Below are 23,603 nucleotides of genomic sequence, written 5' to 3'. Positions count from 1 at the left end.
ACAGAAACCAGATGGCAGTTATAAGAGTCGAGGGACATGAAAGGGAAGCAGTGGCTGAAAAGGGAGTGAGAGAGGGTTGTATCCTCTCCCCGATGTTATTCAATCTGTATATTGAGCAAGCAGTAAAGGAAACAAAAGAAATATTTGGAGTAGGAATTAAAATCCATGGAGATGAAATAAAAACTTTGTGGTTCGCCGATGACATTGTAATTCTATCACAGAGAGCAAAGGACCTTTAAGAGCAGTTGAATGGAATGGGCAGTGTCTTGAAAGGAGGATATAAGATGAACACCAACAAAAGGAAAACGAGGATAATGGATTGTAGTCGAATTAAATCGGCTGATGCTGAGGGAATTAGTTTAGGAAATGAGACGCTTAAAGCAGTAAATGAGTTCAGCTATTTGGGGAGAAAATAACTCATGGTGGTCAAAGTATAGAGGATATAAAATGTAGACTCGCAATGGCAACGAAAGCTTTTCTGAAGAAGAGAAATTTGTTAACATCGAGTATAGATTTAAGTGTCAGGAAGTCGTTTCTGAATGTATTTGTATGGAGTGTAGCCATGTATGGAAGTGAAACGTGGACGATTAATAGTTTAGACAAGAAGAGAATAGAAGCTTTCGAAATGTGGTGCTACAGAAGGATGCTGAAGGTTAGATGGGTAGATCACATAACTAATGAGGAGGTATTGAATAGAATTGGGGAGAAGAGAAATTTGTGGCACAACCTGACTAGAAGAAGGGATCGCTTGGTAGGGCATATTCTGAGGCAGCAAGGGATCACCAATTTAGTATTGGAGGGCAGCGTGGAGGCTAAAAATCGTAGAGGGAGACAAAGTGATGAATACACTAAACAGATTTAGAAGGATGTAGGTTGCAGCAGGTACTCGGAGATGAAGAAGCATGCACAGATAGAGCATCACGCAGAGCTGCATCAAATCAGTCTCTGGACTGAAGACCACAACAACAACAACCCAATTACTATCACACATAAAGTAAATAACAAGATTTATTCCCAAAGCGCCACAATTAATCTAGACCAGTTTTAACTGGGAAAAGCCGAGGACTTATTAGCAATTCCCTGTGAGTGTCTCCAGTTGAAAGTAACAGTCAGAGTGCAAATAATTTCGTCAGGTTACGCTGGTCGTCCGTAATTAGTGCTGAGTTGCTCTATCTCCACACGTTTCACGATTACGTGCTAACCGGACAAGGAAATTCTTCCTTTCCGACGCCAGTCAGCTTACTTCTTCAAAAACAGTGGGCTCGCTACGCTAAATAATACTGTCTGCATATCACAGTTTTACATCGTGAATGCAGCTATAAAATGTTGTAGCCTGTGTGCCGATTGTTAGCGCCAAAAAACAATAACGCAGCGTTCAACGACTGCGTTTGTTATCCCACTTTGTCTTCCATTCCCACTAGCGTAAAAAGCTCGCGCACAGATGCAGGCGAATAATACTGAACACTGGCGAATTGTCTGCGAATGCTCGTTCGTTTCTATTCGCTCCCGTGTGGAGAGAGTTCGGCAGTCATTTTTTCCGTGCTCCTCAAAGCGGCACATAATATCGATGAAAAGAGTGATCCTAATTTCGCAAGGTCTCTGTTTGCGAAGTTCGTAACGGAGATTTTCGTCGTCCAAATAAGTCATAATGTGAGAGGATTGAGCTTGTTCCATACTTGTACAACATAACAACATTAGCGATAAGGTCTGTAACTGTGTGGAAATGACCAGCACTCTTTTTCAGTCACCTGGTACCCTTCCTCAACTACCTACTGCGAGATACAGTTACATACTATTAGGGCACACCAATAAACTTATACTGAATGCTGCAAAACACATCGAAGTGGGAAAAACAGACCTATTTACACTGATGCCGGTATTTAGTTCTGAATAACTGGTATTATTTGTTTGGTCTCGGTTATAACAGGCTATTTTTTTCATTTTTCACTAATAACCAGGTTCAAATAACGATATATGAATTTATTATAGCAGTGGTGCTACAATTTTTGGTTCTTGTATAACACTTTTTTGAAAAACGTGTAGCGTTTATTCGTAACATTTCCATTGCTTTGAAATGTTGAGTTATTAAGCGATGAGTGATATTTCAGTAACAACGCCTACAGTTTGAAACGATCAACAACAATAGATATAAGATTTGTTACATCACTGCTGAGACAATAATGTACCCATTGTCTTCCTCCACCCAAAAGCAGTGATCCTTTAGTTTTTTGGGACCAAAGTAGAAGATGTATGTTAAACTTACCATTTATGGCTCACAAATACACGCATAAAAATCAGTTTTGGATCACCTCAGTTCCGAGGGTTCCGGAAGCTGTACAGAAAATCGGAATAGAGATCAACATAAACATCATTTTCCCCTTTTTATTGCTCATGAAAACCGCATATTGCATGTTATACCACCATACAGCGAGACCTTCACAGGTGGTGATCCAGATTGCTGTACACACCGGTACCTGCGAAACCTAGTAGCACTTCCTCTTACGTTGATGCATGCCTGTATTCGTCGTGGCATACTATCTCATCGTGGCATACTATTTACAAGTTCATCAAGGCACTGTTGGTCCAGATTGTCCCACCCCTCAACGGCGATTCAGCGTAGATCCCTTAGAGTAGTTGGTGGGTCACATCGTCCATAAACAGCTCTTTTAAATCTATCACAGTCATGTTCGATAGGGTTCAGGTCTGGAGAACATGCTGGCCGCGCAGTCGAGCGATGTCGTTATGCTGAAGGAAGCCATTCACATGATGTGAACGACGGAGGCGCGAATAGTCGTCCATGAAGACGAATGCCTCGCCAGTATGCTGCCGATGTTGTTGCACTGTAGGTCGGAGGACGGCATTCACGTATCGTACAGCAGTTACGGTGCCTTCCATGACAACCAGCGGCGTACGTCGGCCTCACATAATGCCACCCCAAAACAGCAGGGAACCTCCACATTGCTGCACTCGGTGGACAGTGTGTCTAAGGCTTTCTTCGTCTGTGATTTGCTCTATAATTACAACGTTTTCTTTCTCTTCTGTTCCATGACATCATTAACAATAATCTGCAAGGTGCATTAGATTCCAGTGAGCCTCTTCACATTGAGTACATAACATTTTTCATATATTTACATATCCATTTTTTTTTTTTCTTTTTGACATAGTTAGCCGGCGGGTGTGGCCGTGCGGTTCTAGGCGCTTCAGTCTGGATCCGTGTGACCGCTACGGTCGCAGGTTCGAGTCCTGCCTCAGGCATGGATGTGTGTGATGTCCTTTGGTTAGTTAGGTTTAAGTAGTTTAAAGTTCTAGGGGACTGGTGACCACAGATGTTAAGTCCCATAGTGCTCAGAGCCATCTGAATCATTTTTCACATAGTTAATAAAACATCAACTAATGCTGTATCGTTCTGTGACGGGTTGCTGAAATCGTGTCAGCAGCTGAAAATACTGACATAATTATTGATGATGTGATGGTAACTTCAACATACTGAAGAAATGAAATATAGTATGGTTAATAAAAGCAAAGTATGTATGCAAAATTAGGCTATTTTGTAGAAATAAGGATCACCCTGTGGGAAATATGTACAGTTTTGTTGATAAATATTATACATGTGGAAGTTCATCATGTGATGGTCCCTTATACAGGGTGTTACAATAAGGTACGGCCACACTTTCAGGAAACATTCCTCACACACAAATAAAGAAAAGATGTTATGTGGACATGTGTCCGGAAACGCTTAATTTCCATGGAGGGTGGATGCATGTATCCTCGCTAACAGAAGATATTTTGAACATTTCCTGTAACAAAGTGTTTGAAGTCACGCTGGTACGTTCTGTTGCTGTGTGTTTCCATTCCATGATTAATGTGATTTGAAGAGAAGTAATAAAATGAGCTCTAACATGGAAAGTAAGCGTTTCTGAACACATGTCCACGTAACATATTTTCTTTCTTTGTGTGTGAGGAATGTTTCCTGAAAGTTTGGCCGTACCTCTTTGTAACACCCTGTATTACGTGAAAATCAGATCAGATAACTTTTCCAAAGTGAATGAATGTGGATGGCTTGATTGAAAATGATTAATTGGTACGTGGTAGAGGGTATTTGCTGTGGGGACATTACAGTCCTTTGCTCATCTCCCTCTTTTGCTTGTGACTGGGTGGAGTATATTACTATGAGGCTGCTTGTGATGTTGCAGGTCTGTGACGGTGGTGAGTCCGCGGACGGCGGTGGCAGGGGGCGCCACGGCCGTGCTGGTCACCCTCAGTGGGGGGCCGCGCCGTCCCCCTCGGCCCCCCCTCAATGTGACCCTGCACCTCTTGGCGGCTTCTGGCGGCGACGAGGCCGACGCAGACCGGCCCATCATCTCCAGGAGCTCTGCCCTGGTGCAAGGTGGGCTTCGCATGGTATCTTATTGTTGTGTACATAGTTCCGCGTAGTCAGTGCGTACACAAACAACTCTCCCACTAGAGTGCGCCCCACTAAGCACAACAGCGCAGATGCAGCGCTCGCCCGTCTCCACACTACGAGATGGCGCTGCCTTAGAGACGGACCAAATTCTGCTTTCACCGATCCACATATTAATGTGTAACGCAGCCAATGAGATTGCTGCTAACGTAGAACCTTTTCTCCTCACGTATCACACTCGTGCAGTGATACCTGAACGCGTGAGGTATTATAACGACTGTACAGACTGCCGATCAGGAGTCTGCATTAGTCTGGACCAGTCTATACGAGTCTATAGTCAAGTTTCAGTCTGCACCTAAGAAGATTATCATATTCCTGTACATAGCCATGAAGAGAAATGTATAGACACTTTGCCAAGTATCAGAGATATGTAAGAATAATATTAACGTACCAAGACCAAAGGAACTTCAGATTGTCAATTGTAAAAAGCATCCAGATTCAAGTTACTTAAGGTTTATGCTTGTCACTATTTTAATAAATTTGTGTGAAAATTAATCAAGTTCTGTTTAAAGTTGGTCACCGTCAATCTGCTACTCTAAGCATGCAAATGGAATTTCTATCGTCTGACCTAACGGCATAAGATAAACACGCCACGATAAAACCACGGGACATATTGCTGACACTCGCCTACTTCATTACAGCGACAAGTCAAATAATCTGATGGTGTGTGTACCGAAGGTCTTATAGTATGCACACCACAATATCGTCATGCTGCTTCACCATTTACAATAGTCTGCCAACACAGGCGTAACTTTGCGATTCCGCCACTGTAGAAATCACATCGTTTTAGGTGGAAAAGTCATTCGGATCACACTTTCATCCAGAGAGGAAGTTCCTTCATGGCTGTCCGACACAGAGGGGAAAAGGTGAAAATCTGGGACCGCAACATCAGCTGAATAACGTGGGTGCGGATTGACTCCCTAACCCAACTGCTGTATAGTGTTTCTTGTCAGTCTAGAAGAACGTATGAGGGAGTTATCAATGGAGTAACATCACTCCACACAGTTTTCCTGGTGTTTTTTATTCGCACTGTGTCTGCAAGAGGTCTCACTTGTTGTCAATAAATGTCAGTAATGATGGTTACACCTTGGGGAAGTAATTCGTAGCACACCACACTATCGCTGTTTCACCAGATACTTAATATTATCTTTTGTGGGTGGACACAGGTTTTTGAACGGGGAGTGGCTGCTTTGATTGGGATCTACTATTCTCTTCTTTTCCGTACGTTAGCATAAAGACACAGCCTCTCATCACCAGTAACAATGCAGAGTAGAAATAGTCGATGTTGCTCACTAGCCTATTGCTGACAAGCAAGCACAGATGCAAATGTTTCCATCCGCAGATTTTTGTGATTTTGACTTTGAGCGTGCGGTACGCACACACCCGATTTTTGAAACTTCCCCATTGCACGAAATGTCACACGATGGTCGAATGATCACACTTCACCAGTGTTGTGTACATAGTTCCGCATAGTCAGCGCATACACACCATTCCCACTAGAGGGCGCCCCTCTAAGCACAACAGCTCAGGCGCAGCGCTCGTCCGTCTCTGAACTAAGAGATGGCACTGTCTTAGAGACGGACCAAATCCTGCTTCCGCCGATCCACGTATAAATATGTAACCCAGCCAATGAGATGGCTGCTAAGTGGAACCTTTTCTCCTCGCGGATCACACTCGCGCAGTGATACCTCAACGCGTGAGGTATTATAACGAGTGTACAGACCTCCGAGTAGTCAGTCTGCATTAGTCTGCATTAGTCTACAGTCAAGTTTCAGTCTGCGCCTAATAAGATTATCATATTCCTGTACATAGCCATGAAGAGAAATGTATCGACACTTTGTCAAGTATCAGAGATATGTGAGAATAAGATTAACGTACCAAGACCAAAGGAACTTCAGATTGTCAATTGTAAACAGCATCCAGAATCAAGTTAAGTAATTTCTATGCTTTTTATTATTTTAATAAATATGTGTGAAAATTAATCAAGTTCTGTTTAAAGTTGGTCACCGTCAATCTGCTACTCTAAGTGTGCAAGTGGCATTTCTATCGTCTGATCTAAAGGCAGAAGATAAACACGCCACGATAAGACCACGAGAGATATTGCTGACACTCGCCTACTTTGTTAGAGCGACGAGTCAAATAATCTGATGGTGTGTGTACCGAAGGTCTTACAGTACGCACACCACACTTATTCTAATGTGTAGATCTGTCACTCACTGGAGGATCCCAAGTGAAAAACAACAGTGGTTGCCCCACAATTTTCAATTCTTAATATCATCCTGACAGTTTTTTCTGTAATTGGGAAGAAGATTTTCATCCCCTTCTTCATGCTTGGATAGTATTACATAGCGAAGAACTGTTTGAAATATATCCTTGTTTTCTAGACTGCTAAGCCGTAGGTTTGCTTCTATGTTTTCCTACTTTGCGTAATTAACGGTATTCATCTGGGGATCCTTGGTTGTGTTTGTTTGGTGTTCTGGACTGTTTGTTTGTTTCTCCGATTTCGAGCAATTTTGCAGTACAACATGTTTTCCCTGCTTTATGATTTCTGGTAGTGTGGAGTTTGATGTGTTTTCGCTGAGCATTTCCCCTGATAGTGACTTGTTTTTTATCTCTTCCGGGGACTTCTTCGTGAAAGGTGACTGTTTTATGTCTGTTTCTGGGGTGGTTGTGTCTGGTGTTGTGCCGGTGAAGGATGTGTCTTTATGTTCTGCTACCGTACTGTTTTGTTTTTCGTAGTGACTGTGTGTGCTACCCCCGTAGACAAAACGAACTGGTGTAATATAGAGTCTACATTTGGTTGTATTATATCCTGCTGGTTGTGCGGGTGGTGTGCAGTTGTCTTTCTCTGTGGTGTTGGATTTCTTGTGAACTCCGTGACATTTTCATTCTCAGGATGTTCAAGGACGTCGTTACATTTCTCTGAACTATCTCATAGTATTACGTCTTCCAGTTCGTCAACTCGCGAAAAGAGACACGCCTGGAAGATGGCCTAATCAAAAATTGTTTCAAATGGCTCTGAGCACTATGCGACTTAACTTCTGAGGCCATCAGTCGCCTAGAACTTAGAACTAATTAAACCTAACTAACCTAAGGACATCACACACATCCATGCCCGAGGCAGGATTCGAACCTGCGAACGTAGCGGTCGCTCGGTTCCAGACTGTAGCGCCTAGAACCGCACGGCCACTCCGGCCGGCTGGCCTAATCAAACATGTGATGTTTCAGGTGCCTGGCCACCTCATATTCAATTGTTCCCTTCATAAAAGAAATGGCTCGGAGCACTATGGGACTCAACATCTTAGGTCATAAGTCCCCTAGAACTTAGAACTACTTAAACCTAACTAACCTAAGGACATCACACACACCCATGCCCGAGACAGGATTCGAACCTGCGACCGTAGCAGTCCCGCGGTTCCGGACTGCAGCGCCAGATGTTCCCTTCATACACATATCGTCTATGTAGTCGGTAATACTGAAGTACGTAAATTGTATTGTCTCCCAGAACTGAGGCTCTACATTAGTTTCTGCTTTTGGGGGTTGTAACAACGTCATGTGTTGCCGCCAGGCAACGGCTCACCGCCAGCCTTTCATCCTAGTCGACGGAGGTTTGTACCTTTGCCTGTTTGTGTTATTAGTTACGTCTGTCCCTGCGTGTCAGGGGGGTTGGGTTTCTGACAGTTATGGTTCTTTTTTGGTCATCAGTCTACTGACTGGTTTGATGCGGCCCGCCACGAATTCCTTTCCTGTCCTAACCTCTTCATCTCAGAATAGCACTTGCAACCTACGTCCTCAATTATTTGCTTGACATATTCCAACATCTGTCTTCCTCTACAGTTTTTGCCCTCTACAGCTCCCTCTAGTACCATGGAAGTCATTCCCTCATGTCTTAGCAGATGTCCTATCATCCTGTCCCTTCTCCTTATCAGTGTTTTCCACATAATCCTTTCCTCTCCGATTCTGCGTAGAACCTCCTCATTCCTTACCTTATCAGTCCACCTAATTTTCAACATTCGTCTATAGCACCACATCTCAAATGCTTCGATTCTCTTCTGTTCCGGTTTTCCCACAGTCCATGTTTCACTACCATACAATGCTGTACTCCAGACGTAAATCCTCAGAAATTTCTTCCTCAAATTAAGGCCGGTATTTGATATTAGTAGACTTCTCTTGGCCAGAAATGCCTTTTTTGCCATAGCGAGTCTGCTTTTGATGTCCTCCTTACTCCGTCCGTCATTGGTTATTTTACTGCCTAGGTAGCAGAATTCCTTAACTTCATTGATTTCGTGACCATCAATCCTGATGTTAAGTTTCTCGCTGTTCTCATTTCTACTACTTCTCATTACCTTCGTCTTTCTCCGATTTACTCTCAAACCATACTGTGTATTCATTAGACTGTTCATTCCGTTCAGCAGATCATTTAATTCTTCTTCACTTTCACTCAGGATAGCAATGTCATCAGCGAATCGTATCATTGATATTCTTTCACCTTGTATTTTAATTCCACTCCTGAACCTTTCTTTTATTTCCACCATTGCTTCCTCGATGTACAGATTGAAGAGTAGGGGCGAAAGGCTACAGCCTTGTCTTACACCCTTCTTAATACGAGCACTTCGTTCTTGATCGCCCACTCTTATTGTTCCCTCTTGGTTGTTGTACATATTGTATATGACCCGTCTCTCCCTATAGCTTACCCCTACTTTTTTCAGAATCTCGAACAGCTTGCACCATTTTATGGTAGCACTCATTATTAACGAACGTTGTCCAGAACATCCTACTCGGTGCGCTGTATTTGTCTTTTGTAGAGCTGTTCATATGTAGGACAGTCTGGCCCCCCTACCTTATCGTATGTTCTATTTCTGTGTTTGCATGGTATACAGCCTGCGGGATTCTCCTGCCTGCATTCTGACTTTCGTTGTCCCGATTTTTCACATCTCCCGCATACTCGGTCCTTGTCGCAGCACTTCGATAGGTGACCGACCGAAGCTCCAACAGTTAGAACATTGTTGTACAGCAACAGAGTGATTGATATACAAAGATTTAATTTGAATAAAAACCCTTTCTTTTTGAAGAAGCAGTATCCGTACTCTTTGAGATACTTCGTAGGATGTCTACCCAAGTGCAACTTAGGCCCCATGTGATGCCAATCGTAGAGTGTACGTCACCGACTGGAAGATCCAACAGAGCAGTGACTGTGACAGGAATCATACCCAGGATTTCTTCCCTGGTGCATGGTAGGCCCCACAGGGCACCTGTGTAGGTGCAGCACCAACTGGAGGATTCCGAGTGAAACAGAACAGCAGTTGCTAAATGGCCTGTTGGCCTGTTTCTCTCGTTTTCCCGAAGTTTCGCATGCACAAGCGGTTGTCATTGTCAAACCGTCACCCACCACTCTTCCATTGCTGGTGGTGGATTGAAATCGAGCTCACAGTGGCAGATTATACAGGGTGTCCCAGCTATCTTGTCCACTCAAAATATCTCTGGAACAATAACAGCTATTGGAAAACGACTTTCACCGGCATCAATGTAGGGCTGGGGCCCATGAATGTACATATCTGGAAACATTCTAAAACGAAAGCATATGTGTTTTTTAACACAAACTTATGCTTTTTAAATGGACCTCCTATATTTTTTCTTCAGCAATCCATAGCATGACAAAGCACATACACAATGGCGTTGATTGCATCGCAATATTCCCATTATATCCCGAGATATTGAGACGCGACGTTGACGCTTGGAACACCCGACATGCGCTGCTAGCGCACGTCCTGAGGCTCAGGCGTGAACCCCATGCTGCCCGTAATCGCGATGTGATTGACATGCGTAATCACACCTCCATACTTATCAAGAGGTCCGAAACGAATAATACGGTCTGCTGCCATCCTGCATTAACGTCGTACATTCCAGCAGGTATTTATCCCATAGGCTAGGGGTGATGCGGTTCTGTAACATATCTGTGCACCGCAACATTAGTCACAAAGTTAACTTCGCTTATCGTTAATCCGTTACTAAAAAGGTAATGCCGTTCAACGTTAAAACTTTACTTTATTGTAGATCTAGCGCAAGTGACAGTTAATCATTCACTCGTAATAGTAAAATTCATGTTGGTTTTAGTGAAACGAGCAAGTGGACTAAAAGTTGTACCGTTGTTTCGGACCTCTTGATAAGTATGGGAGCGTGATTACGCATGTCAATCACATCGCGATTACGGGCAAAATGGGGTTCACGCCTGAGCCTCAGGACGTGCGTGCGCTAGCAGCGCATGTCGGGTGTTTCAAGCGTCAACTTCGCGTCTCAATATCTCGGGATGTAATGGGAATATTGCGATGCAATCAACGCCATTGTGTATGTGCTTTGTCATGTTACGGATTGCTGAAGAAAAAATATAGGAGGTCCATTGAAAAAAACATAAGTTTGTGTTAAAAAACACATATGCTTTCGTTTTAGAATGTTTCCAAATATGTACATTCATGGGCCCCAGCCCTACATTGATACCGGTGAAAGTCGTTTTCCAATAGCTGTTATTGTTCCAGAGATATTTTGGGTGGACAAGATAGCTGGGACACCCTGTATATACCTGCGCGCCAACTGCGGAGCACTTTTCTGTGGCGTTTACCATTGCAGCATGGGAATCAAGGGTCTGTTCACCTCGACACATTCTTCTTTCTTGTTGAAGATGTTGTCATGTTTATTACAATAGCTTACTTGAACAAGAAGGTGTGCCGGCCGGGGTGGCCGAGCGGTTCTACGCGCTACAGTCTGGAACCGCGCGACCGCTACGGTGGCAGGTTCGAATCCTGCCTCGGGCATGGATGTGTGTGATGTCCTTAGGTTAGTTAGGTTTAAGTCGTTCGAAGGGACTAATGACCTCAGATGTCAAGTCCCATAGTTTTCAGAGCCATTTGAACCATTTTTTGAACAATAAGGTGTAACAACTCTTCTGAGCAGCAAGAACTTCCGTTTCAGGGATCCTTGCTATGCTGGCAGACTCTCCGTGCCAACATAATTTACCATGCAGGCAGAAGAGAACCAAAGACTACCCTCTCTAGGTGTGATGTTCACAAGCGATGGTAAAAAAAAAAAAGTCGTGTGACTAGGGCCTCCCGTCGGGTAGACCGTTCGCCGGGTGCAAGTCTTTCGATTTGACGCCACTTCGGCGACTTGCGCGTCGATGGGGATGAAATGATGAGGATTAGGACAACACAACACCCTGTCGCTGAGCGGAGAAAATCTCTGACCCAGCCGGGAATCGAACCCGGGCCTTTAGGATTGACAGTCTGTCGCGCTGACCACTTTTTCTTTTTTAATCTCATTTTGTTCGCTTTTCTTCGTTGCATCTGTTCGTGGCGGACGTCGTAAGACATCCGTTTAAGTTCGTTGTTGATCGATTAACTCAGTTTTTTTGTTACAGAGTGTAGCTAACCCTCTGACCGAACATGCTGAGCTACCGTGCCGGCTATCACTCACATACCAGGGGCGGACACAAGCGATGGTGTAACCCTGGAACACTGCATGTAGTAAAAGCCGACACAGCTGCACACATAGTCAAATCGTCACCTGAGCCAGAAAAGAGGTATGATTAACACGCTCATAACGCGAGCAAGACGAGTCCGCAGCACACACCAGGAAAGTGTAAGGAGCATTGGGTATTCCAACAGTTACATAAGAAGTGTCACAGAATCAAACACTCGTCCAGGCGACACATCGGAAAAACAAATGTCAGGTACGGCCTTTCTACCACACATTCCAAGAGCAACGGACAGATTCGGTCGTACGTTGAGCGAACACGGTGCACAAATTATTTATAAAACAACAAAGAAGACCAAAGAGTGTCTAAGATCGGCAGAGAAGAAAAGGGACCAACTTGCAATGACTGGAATATACCGCACACCATGTACATGTAGAAAAGTCTACATTGGAATGACAGGCCGATCAGTCAACACCAGGATCACCGAACATAAGTGGCACCGAAAGTTGGAGCAGACAGAGAAATCTGAGTGGCAGAGCACGCGCTGTGTAAGACCAACCACCTAGCGAAAGTCGTCGACACAGAATTTCTTGCTGTAGAGAATAGCTGTCACACGCACTTATTCAGGGAAGCTATAGACACACATGAACATGACAATACCTTCAACAAGAAAGCAGAAAGCCTCAGAGTGAAAAGATCTTGGGTACCCATGCTGCAGCGAACGAGCATTGAAGGTAGCAAGGGGCGAATCTTAGTGGTAATGACACGCCAGGTTCATATAACTTGCGGCTGCGAGCTCGGTTCCAGTCCACCACCAGCGATTGAGAGTAAAGCTTTGATAAGGCCAGTCACTTATGCTGCCGAAATGTCAGAAAGTTCACCAAACAAACGTAGCATAAAGAGCCTGAGACAGAAGCCAACAGGCAATTTCTCAGTAAGTGACCACAAAAGCCTTAACAATTTTGTAGAATGGTGGCTGTGTCATAGGAGCCATACTCAGTACTCCTGGTCTGGTGCAAGGTAGGACACGCAGAGCCTATGGTCCTAGAGTGTAGAGCCGTCGCCAGGTGAACGACGCCAGCTAAGATAAACGCAAGATGTCCTACAGGAGCGTATATCAGAGCCAAGCGAAAATGTATCAGCAGATTATTTTGACGTCTCATTGCAAAGAAATTTGGGCTTCTCTTGGAGTTCTACTCTCTTTGAAGGCGTTACATTCATTGCCAAAGGATGAACTACGAGTTAAACAAAGGTAAGTGCCATCGTTCCGCAGGGGTGTGTGTTGGGACCAACACTATTGTCAACATTAATGTAAACCTAAGCAGACAATCATGACATCTCTCTATGAATGTTTTGATCATCTCCTGTTATTCCGCTCTCGTTCTAGAGTGTACTGCATGTTACTAAATGGGAGACACAGCAATAAATAAATCAACAATACTACTGACAAAACTTACCATATAATCATGACATCTCGCTATGAGCGATCTGACCATTTCCTGGGATTTGGCGGGAAACAGCAGAAACAGTTTCACAGGCGTGTAAATGTAACTAATGGTACAATCAACATGCATGTAACCTCTAGCTGGTGATCTTGATATCAGTCTGTGTGTCCTGATCACCTTTGGAATCACAGTTTCGTGTTGTAAAATACTGCCATTAGCAACGAAATACACAGCATGACATAAACGCAATCATACCAGAATCACAGGGGCTTACGTCTGGACTAACATTAATGTCAACTTGCGTGTAAAACTTACCAAATGCTCATGGCATCCCTCGAGGACTGATGTGTCGATGTCATTATAGTGTGTGTAGCCATCACTCAGTGGAGACTGTGACAGAAAAGAAACACAGAAGCACTATGTCATAAAACTTTATTTGTAGTTTTCACAACTCTCGTGTATGCATATGGAACACATGTTTGTTTTTTAAAATACTTTGTTAGTTTTTGTACCTTATCCAGCATTTATTTTTATTTTTCCTCGAGTGAAATACATTTTCTAAAGTTGTTTCTCTTTCAGTATAGATGGTATTTACTTCGTCTGTTCTCTCCTTCAAGACAGTAATTTTCATGTATTCTTTCGTATGTTTATTAAACAGCTCTCTCATGTTGATGTTAACGACTCTGCACGGCTTCGCATTTGGTCTACTACGAACAGTTTGTTTCATTTCTACCAAAATCTGACATGCGACGTCCTTTATTTAGACAGTTCCTCAGACACATAGATAATTATGTAGTAAATGAGTTTACACACACCCTTCTGTCGCAGATAAGTACATTGTTTGCACAATATGCCACGATTATTCGCATTGGCAAGTTCATCCTTATATTAAGTAATTAGTTAGGTATATTTACGCATTCCCGTATTTTAAAGGTTTTTTTTTTTTTTATTAAGACAGTTGGGATAGTGTAGAGGTAGAGAGAGACGTTCTTTTCTTAATAAATTTAAATGAGATGTAGTTTTATCCGTCCATGGATCTCTTTCATAAGAAAGTAGATTCGGTGGTGGTGTTATGGATTAGGAAAAGAAAACAAACTTCATTAATACAGACATTTACATACTTACATGGACCGACATATGTAATCAGTGTGATGATATAATATGTGTAATTGATAATCATGACACCTGTTTACAGAAAAATCTGAACACCTATGGAACTTTACTCTCATCCTGTATGGTGCAGCAGCACATTTATTACTAAGGGGTGAACTACGAGCACAACAAATGTAACGACTATGGTCCATGGGGGTGTGTGTTGGGACCAAGACTATTACCAAACTTAATTTAAACCTACGATGACAATCATAGCAGCTCTCAATAAATGTTATAATCGTCTCCTGGAATTCTGCTCTCGTTTTAGAGTGTACTCCACATTTGGAAATGGGAGACACAGCAAAAAACAGATGAACAATGCTACTGCCGAAATTCATGTAAACTTGTCCATATGCCTGAAGCTATTTGGGAAAATCACGAAAAACCTAAATAAGAATCGGAACTGGAACCTCCATCTACATCGACATCTACATTCTGTGCAAGCCACCATACGGAGCATGGAGGAGGGTACTTTGTACCACTCGAAGTCATTGCCTCCACTGTTGCACTTCCAAGTGGAGCGAGGGGAAGACTGATTATATGCCTCTGTATGAACCCCAATTTCTTTTCTCTTGTCTTAATGTCGGGTGTTTCAAGCGTCAACTTCGCGTCTCAATATCTCGGGATGTAATGGGAATATTGCGATGCAATCAACGCCATTGTGTATGTGCTTTGTCATGTTACGGATTGCTGAAGAAAAAATATAGGAGGTCCATTGAAAAAAACATAAGTTTGTGTTAAAAAACACATATGCTTTCGTTTTAGAATGTTTCCAAATATGTACATTCATGGGCCCCAGCCCTACATTGATACCGGTGAAAGTCGTTTTCCAATAGCTGTTATTGTTCCAGAGATATTTTGGGTGGACAAGATAGCTGGGACACCCTGTATATACCTGCGCGCCAACTGCGGAGCACTTTTCTGTGGCGTTTACCATTGCAGCATGGGAATCAAGGGTCTGTTCACCTCGACACATTCTTCTTTCTTGTTGAAGATGTTGTCATGTTTATTACAATAGCTTACTTGAACAAGAAGGTGTGCCGGCCGGGGTGGCCGAGCGGTTCTACGCGCTACAGTCTGGAACCGCGCGACCGCTACGGTGGCAGGTTCGAATCCTGCCTCGGGCATGGATGTGTGTGATGTCCTTAGGTTAGTTAGGTTTAAGTCGTTCGAAGGGACTAATGACCTCAGATGTCAAGTCCCATAGTTTTCAGAGCCATTTGAACCATTTTTTGAACAATAAGGTGTAACAACTCTTCTGAGCAGCAAGAACTTCCGTTTCAGGGATCCTTGCTATGCTGGCAGACTCTCCGTGCCAACATAATTTACCATGCAGGCAGAAGAGAACCAAAGACTACCCTCTCTAGGTGTGATGTTCACAAGCGATGGTAAAAAAAAAAAAGTCGTGTGACTAGGGCCTCCCGTCGGGTAGACCGTTCGCCGGGTGCAAGTCTTTCGATTTGACGCCACTTCGGCGACTTGCGCGTCGATGGGGATGAAATGATGAGGATTAGGACAACACAACACCCTGTCGCTGAGCGGAGAAAATCTCTGACCCAGCCGGGAATCGAACCCGGGCCTTTAGGATTGACAGTCTGTCGCGCTGACCACTTTTTCTTTTTTAATCTCATTTTGTTCGCTTTTCTTCGTTGCATCTGTTCGTGGCGGACGTCGTAAGACATCCGTTTAAGTTCGTTGTTGATCGATTAACTCAGTTTTTTTGTTACAGAGTGTAGCTAACCCTCTGACCGAACATGCTGAGCTACCGTGCCGGCTATCACTCACATACCAGGGGCGGACACAAGCGATGGTGTAACCCTGGAACACTGCATGTAGTAAAAGCCGACACAGCTGCACACATAGTCAAATCGTCACCTGAGCCAGAAAAGAGGTATGATTAACACGCTCATAACGCGAGCAAGACGAGTCCGCAGCACACACCAGGAAAGTGTAAGGAGCATTGGGTATTCCAACAGTTACATAAGAAGTGTCACAGAATCAAACACTCGTCCAGGCGACACATCGGAAAAACAAATGTCAGGTACGGCCTTTCTACCACACATTCCAAGAGCAACGGACAGATTCGGTCGTACGTTGAGCGAACACGGTGCACAAATTATTTATAAAACAACAAAGAAGACCAAAGAGTGTCTAAGATCGGCAGAGAAGAAAAGGGACCAACTTGCAATGACTGGAATATACCGCACACCATGTACATGTAGAAAAGTCTACATTGGAATGACAGGCCGATCAGTCAACACCAGGATCACCGAACATAAGTGGCACCGAAAGTTGGAGCAGACAGAGAAATCTGAGTGGCAGAGCACGCGCTGTGTAAGACCAACCACCTAGCGAAAGTCGTCGACACAGAATTTCTTGCTGTAGAGAATAGCTGTCACACGCACTTATTCAGGGAAGCTATAGACACACATGAACATGACAATACCTTCAACAAGAAAGCAGAAAGCCTCAGAGTGAAAAGATCTTGGGTACCCATGCTGCAGCGAACGAGCATTGAAGGTAGCAAGGGGCGAATCTTAGTGGTAATGACACGCCAGGTTCATATAACTTGCGGCTGCGAGCTCGGTTCCAGTCCACCACCAGCGATTGAGAGTAAAGCTTTGATAAGGCCAGTCACTTATGCTGCCGAAATGTCAGAAAGTTCACCAAACAAACGTAGCATAAAGAGCCTGAGACAGAAGCCAACAGGCAATTTCTCAGTAAGTGACCACAAAAGCCTTAACAATTTTGTAGAATGGTGGCTGTGTCATAGGAGCCATACTCAGTACTCCTGGTCTGGTGCAAGGTAGGACACGCAGAGCCTATGGTCCTAGAGTGTAGAGCCGTCGCCAGGTGAACGACGCCAGCTAAGATAAACGCAAGATGTCCTACAGGAGCGTATATCAGAGCCAAGCGAAAATGTATCAGCAGATTATTTTGACGTCTCATTGCAAAGAAATTTGGGCTTCTCTTGGAGTTCTACTCTCTTTGAAGGCGTTACATTCATTGCCAAAGGATGAACTACGAGTTAAACAAAGGTAAGTGCCATCGTTCCGCAGGGGTGTGTGTTGGGACCAACACTATTGTCAACATTAATGTAAACCTAAGCAGACAATCATGACATCTCTCTATGAATGTTTTGATCATCTCCTGTTATTCCGCTCTCGTTCTAGAGTGTACTGCATGTTACTAAATGGGAGACACAGCAATAAATAAATCAACAATACTACTGACAAAACTTACCATATAATCATGACATCTCGCTATGAGCGATCTGACCATTTCCTGGGATTTGGCGGGAAACAGCAGAAACAGTTTCACAGGCGTGTAAATGTAACTAATGGTACAATCAACATGCATGTAACCTCTAGCTGGTGATCTTGATATCAGTCTGTGTGTCCTGATCACCTTTGGAATCACAGTTTCGTGTTGTAAAATACTGCCATTAGCAACGAAATACACAGCATGACATAAACGCAATCATACCAGAATCACAGGGGCTTACGTCTGGACTAACATTAATGTCAACTTGCGTGTAAAACTTACCAAATGCTCATGGCATCCCTCGAGGACTGATGTGTCGATGTCATTATAGTGTGTGTAGCCATCACTCAGTGGAGACTGTGACAGAAAAGAAACACAGAAGCACTATGTCATAAAACTTTATTTGTAGTTTTCACAACTCTCGTGTATGCATATGGAACACATGTTTGTTTTTTAAAATACTTTGTTAGTTTTTGTACCTTATCCAGCATTTATTTTTATTTTTCCTCGAGTGAAATACATTTTCTAAAGTTGTTTCTCTTTCAGTATAGATGGTATTTACTTCGTCTGTTCTCTCCTTCAAGACAGTAATTTTCATGTATTCTTTCGTATGTTTATTAAACAGCTCTCTCATGTTGATGTTAACGACTCTGCACGGCTTCGCATTTGGTCTACTACGAACAGTTTGTTTCATTTCTACCAAAATCTGACATGCGACGTCCTTTATTTAGACAGTTCCTCAGACACATAGATAATTATGTAGTAAATGAGTTTACACACACCCTTCTGTCGCAGATAAGTACATTGTTTGCACAATATGCCACGATTATTCGCATTGGCAAGTTCATCCTTATATTAAGTAATTAGTTAGGTATATTTACGCATTCCCGTATTTTAAAGGTGTTTTTTTTTTTATTAAGACAGTTGGGATAGTGTAGAGGTAGAGAGAGACGTTCTTTTCTTAATAAATTTAAATGAGATGTAGTTTTATCCGTCCATGGATCTCTTTCATAAGAAAGTAGATTCGGTGGTGGTGTTATGGATTAGGAAAAGAAAACAAACTTCATTAATACAGACATTTACATACTTACATGGACCGACATATGTAATCAGTGTGATGATATAATATGTGTAATTGATAATCATGACACCTGTTTACAGAAAAATCTGAACACCTATGGAACTTTACTCTCATCCTGTACGGTGCAGCAGCACATTTATTACTAAGGGGTGAACTACGAGCACAACAAATGTAACGACTATGGTCCATGGGGGTGTGTGTTGGGACCAAGACTATTACCAAACTTAATTTAAACCTACGATGACAATCATAGCAGCTCTCAATAAATGTTATAATCGTCTCCTGGAATTCTGCTCTCGTTTTAGAGTGTACTCCACATTTGGAAATGGGAGACACAGCAAAAAACAGATGAACAATGCTACTGCCGAAATTCATGTAAACTTGTCCATATGCCTGAAGCTATTTGGGAAAATCACGAAAAACCTAAATAAGAATCGGAACTGGAACCTCCATCTACATCGACATCTACATTCTGTGCAAGCCACCATACGGAGCATGGAGGAGGGTACTTTGTACCACTCGAAGTCATTGCCTCCACTGTTGCACTTCCAAGTGGAGCGAGGGGAAGACTGATTATATGCCTCTGTATGAACCCCAATTTCTTTTCTCTTGTCTTAATGGACGTCGGTTTCAGTAGGATCGTTCTGTAGTCTGCCGTAAATGCCGATTCTGTAAATATCTGCGATAGTGTTCCGCTACAACTCTCACTTTTTCCCTGCACAGATTCCCATTGGAGTTCAAGGAGCATTTCCTTAATACACTTGCCTTCCTCTAATCTACACTCCTGGAAATTGAAATAAGAACACCGTGAATTCATTGTCCCAGGAAGGGGAAACTTTATTGACACATTCCTGTGGTCAGATACATGACATGATCACACTGACAGAACCACAGGCACATAGACACAGGCAACAGAGCATGCACAATGTCGGCACTAGTACAGTGTATATCCACCTTTCGCAGCAATGCAGGCTGCTATTCTCCCATGGAGACGATCGTAGAGATGCCAGATGTAGTCCTGTGGAACGGCTTGCCATGCCATTTCCACCTGGCGCCTCAGTTGGACCAGCGTTCGTGCTGGACGTGCAGCCCGCGTGAGACGACGCTTCATCCAGTCCCAAACATGCTCAATGGGGGACAGATCCGGAGATCTTGCTGGCCAGGGTAGTTGACTTACACCTTCTAGAGCACGTTGGGTGGCACGGGATACATGCGGACGTGCATTGTCCTGTTGGAACAGCAAGTTCCCTTGCCGGTCTAGGAATGGTAGAACGATGGGTTCGATGACGGTTTGGATGTACCGTGCACTATTCAGTGTCCCCTCGACGATCACCAGTGGTGTACGGCCAGTGTAGGAGATCGCTCCCCACACCATGATGCCGGGTGTTGGCCCTGTGTGCCTCGGTCGTATGCAGTCCTGATTGTGGCGCTCACCTGCACGGCGCCAAACACGCATACGACCATCATTGGCACCAAGGCAGAAGCGACTCTCATCGCTGAAGACGACACGTCTCCATTCGTCCCTCCATTCACTCCTGTCGCGACACCACTGGAGGCGGGCTGCACGATGTTGGGGCGTGAGCGGAAGACGGCCTAACGGTATGCGGGACCGTAGCCCAGCTTCATGGAGACGGTTGCGAATGGTCCTCGCCGATACCCCAGGAGCAACAGTGTCCCTAATTTGCTGGGAAGTGGCGGTGCGGTCCCCTACGGCACTGCGTAGGATCCTACGGTCTTGGCGTGCGTCGCTGCGGTCCGGTCCCAGGTCGACGGGCACGTGCACCTTCCGCCGACCACTGGCGACAACATCGATGTACTGTGGAGACCTCACGCCCCACGTGTTGAGCAATTCGGCGGTACGTCCACCCGGCCTCCCGCATGCCCACTATACGCCCTCGCTCAAAGTCCGTCAACTGCACATACGGTTCACGTCCACGCTGTCGCGGCATGCTACCAGTGTTAAAGACTGCGATGGAGCTCCGTATGCCACGGCAAACTGGCTGACACTGACGGCGGCGGTGCACAAATGCTGCGCAGCTAGCGCCATTCGACGGCCAACACCGCGGTTCCTGGTGTGTCCGCTGTGCCGTGCGTGTGATCATTGCTTGTACAGCCCTCTCGCAGTGTCCGGAGCAAGTATGGTGGGTCTGACACACCGGTGTCAATGTGTTCTTTTTTCCATTTCCAGGAGTGTACAAGTAACAAATCCAGCACAACGCCTTTGAATTGCTTTTACGTGATTCTTTAACCCGATCTGGTGGGGATCCCAAAGACTCGAGCAGTACTGAAGAATAGATCGTGAAATGTCCTTTATACTGTCTGCTTTATAGAGGATGAATAAGAACTACAACGGCAAACTTTCGTAGGTGGTAGTATGGACCAAAAGAAGAAAAAAAAAGCAGTCGAGCACACGTGGTATCAACTTTTGTCCACTCTTTCCTACACCAGTTGTACCACAGTCAACCACTAAGTATTGTAACGCACTTTATTCCTAACATGTGTGACGTAGCACCCAACTTGACTTTTCCTACCAATTTGGAGAGCAAAGATTCTAGCCGGCCGGAGTGGCCGTGCGGTTCTGGGCGCTACAGTCTGGAACCGAGCGACCGCTGCGGTCGCAGGTTCGAATCCTGCCTCGGGCATGGATGTGTGTGATGTCCTTAGGTTAGTTAGGTTTAATTAGTTCTAAGTTCTAGGCGACTGATGACCTCAGAAGTTAAGTCGCATAGTGCTCAGAGCCATTTGAGCAAAGATTCTGTGTAATATCTTTACTTAAAAGTTTGGCTGTTCTTTTTTTTTTCACAGTATGATTCTTCTGAAAGCCAGTCTGTTGTCATATAATGATTGCCTAATAAGCAGGAAAGAATTTCGCAACACAAAAAAATTAGTGGAACAACGGTCAGTTTGTTTGCATTTTAACTTTAAAATGTGAAGTTGCCCCACCAATAATCAAGAAAAAATCAAGAAAAAATACGATCGTAGCACAATTAAGACGAAGCCAGCGCTAGAGCAAGCCGGATATTTTCCAGAATTGTAGAGATCCATGTTTTTCAGGAAAATTTAAATGAATTTGGTAAGTTCAACATTTAAGCTATATTGCTCTGGCTAACCTTATGTGCCGTAACTGCTCTTCAATACTTCTGATTCTTTTCTTACAGGTTATTCAACACACCATATTGTTTAATGATACCAATAGCTCGCCTCCACCCGATTCTTTAAAGAACCGAACTCGCATGTGCAAAGTAGTTTCAAATGTCTGATGAGTTAGAGTAAGGTTGCTATCGATGAGCCAGCTCGATTTTTCTGTGGATATTGAAAATAAGCGCGTTCTAGCTGTCACTGAGTGTACCCCCTGTTGACAAGGATTAGCCACCTTAGTCGTGAGTTTTTCCGTGAAGCCACAAAGCAACAGTGAAAAAAGATTTGAGTTGCCTCTGTTCTTCTAATTCAGTAGCATTAATGGTAGAAACATCGTAATGATAATGTGAATAGTAATTGAGTTTCTGCAGCCATCATTGGAAAGTACGAGCAGGTCTCACCCTTTCGTCATCCACACTTCTTATAAAAATAGATGTACGTATATACATATGTATGTACGTCCCATATCTCCTCCCAATCCACTGGACTGAGTTCAACCAAACTTGATACACACATCACTTATCAATTGCAGTTGTTTCAGAGAAAATGCCTTATCGGCATGCTGCACATCGAAATTTATATTTTTATTTATGCAACCAGATGCGTATCGCCTTTTTTACAAAGCATCTTCAGTGGGTGTCCCGAAATATTACATGATTTGTCCATTTTTACACATAGGTTATGGTTTCACATCTGGGTTATAGATTTAAAAACAGTTCCTTAACTTTTTTTTATGAAATGGAAAGGTACTTAAGGTAACTTCTAATTCACTGCATCTAAGCAAACTGCTTTTTCTCATCTGGCAACCAGGTGGACGTCTTACAGTTCACTGTTTACGTTACACATCCCTGTAACTACCATCTTTTTAATACAGAGTTTCATTTGTTTTTCTCAGTGTTACCAACATTTTCAGTTTTCTGCATTCAACTGTTGTGTGTGTGTGTGTGTGTGTGTGTGTGTGTGTGTGTGTGTGTGTGTGTATGTGTGTATTAGAGAGGGAGAGAGTTTTTTTATAATAAAAAATTATTTATTTTATTTATTCGTTTATTTATTCTTAAAAATAATAATAATGTTTTTTTGTTTATGGCTCTAACCACTATAGGACTTAACATCTACAGTCATCAGGCCCCTAGACTTAGAACTACGTAAACCTAACTGTATTTGTTTTATAATTTTTTTGTTTAATTTGGTGACTAGATCCCTATTGTACCTATTGTTTGTTGCTATTTGTGTGATGATGTCTAGTTCTTTCTGGTACATCATCACACAAATAGCAACAATGGGTACAATATGGATCTAGACACCAAATTAAACAAAATAATTAAAAAACAAATACAGTCAGTGAACACAGTGCACAAACACCCACAAACAACAGTACAACAAAACACTACAGAAACAGGCACAGTGACAGAACAATAACGACACAAAGAATACAGGAAAACAAGAAAGAGCCGGCAGCTGTGGCCGAGCGGTTCTAGGCGCTTCAGTCCGGAACATCGCCGCTATTATGGTCGTAGGTTCGAATCCTGCCTCGGGCATGGATGTGTGTGATGTCCTTAGGTTAGTTAGGTTTACGTAGTTCTAAGTCTAGGG

The 23,603-nt window shown here is 43.5% G+C and overlaps 1 protein-coding gene across 1 annotated transcript in view; it reads left to right on the top strand.

Moving 5' to 3' along the window:
• The window catches only part of LOC126427975 (C3 and PZP-like alpha-2-macroglobulin domain-containing protein 8), an 829,074-nt gene that overhangs the window by 321,265 nt on the left and 484,206 nt on the right, over positions 1–23,603 (top strand). Inside the window, exon 3 of the mRNA XM_050089861.1 lies at positions 4,194–4,387. Coding sequence (XP_049945818.1) covers positions 4,194–4,387 — 194 coding nt within the window. The remainder of the gene's footprint in view (positions 1–4,193; positions 4,388–23,603) is intronic.

Source organism: Schistocerca serialis, chromosome 12, assembly GCF_023864345.2.
Source record: "Schistocerca serialis cubense isolate TAMUIC-IGC-003099 chromosome 12, iqSchSeri2.2, whole genome shotgun sequence".
NCBI lineage: Eukaryota > Metazoa > Arthropoda > Insecta > Orthoptera > Acrididae > Schistocerca > Schistocerca serialis.
This window is presented reverse-complemented; position numbering and strand designations above follow the sequence as displayed.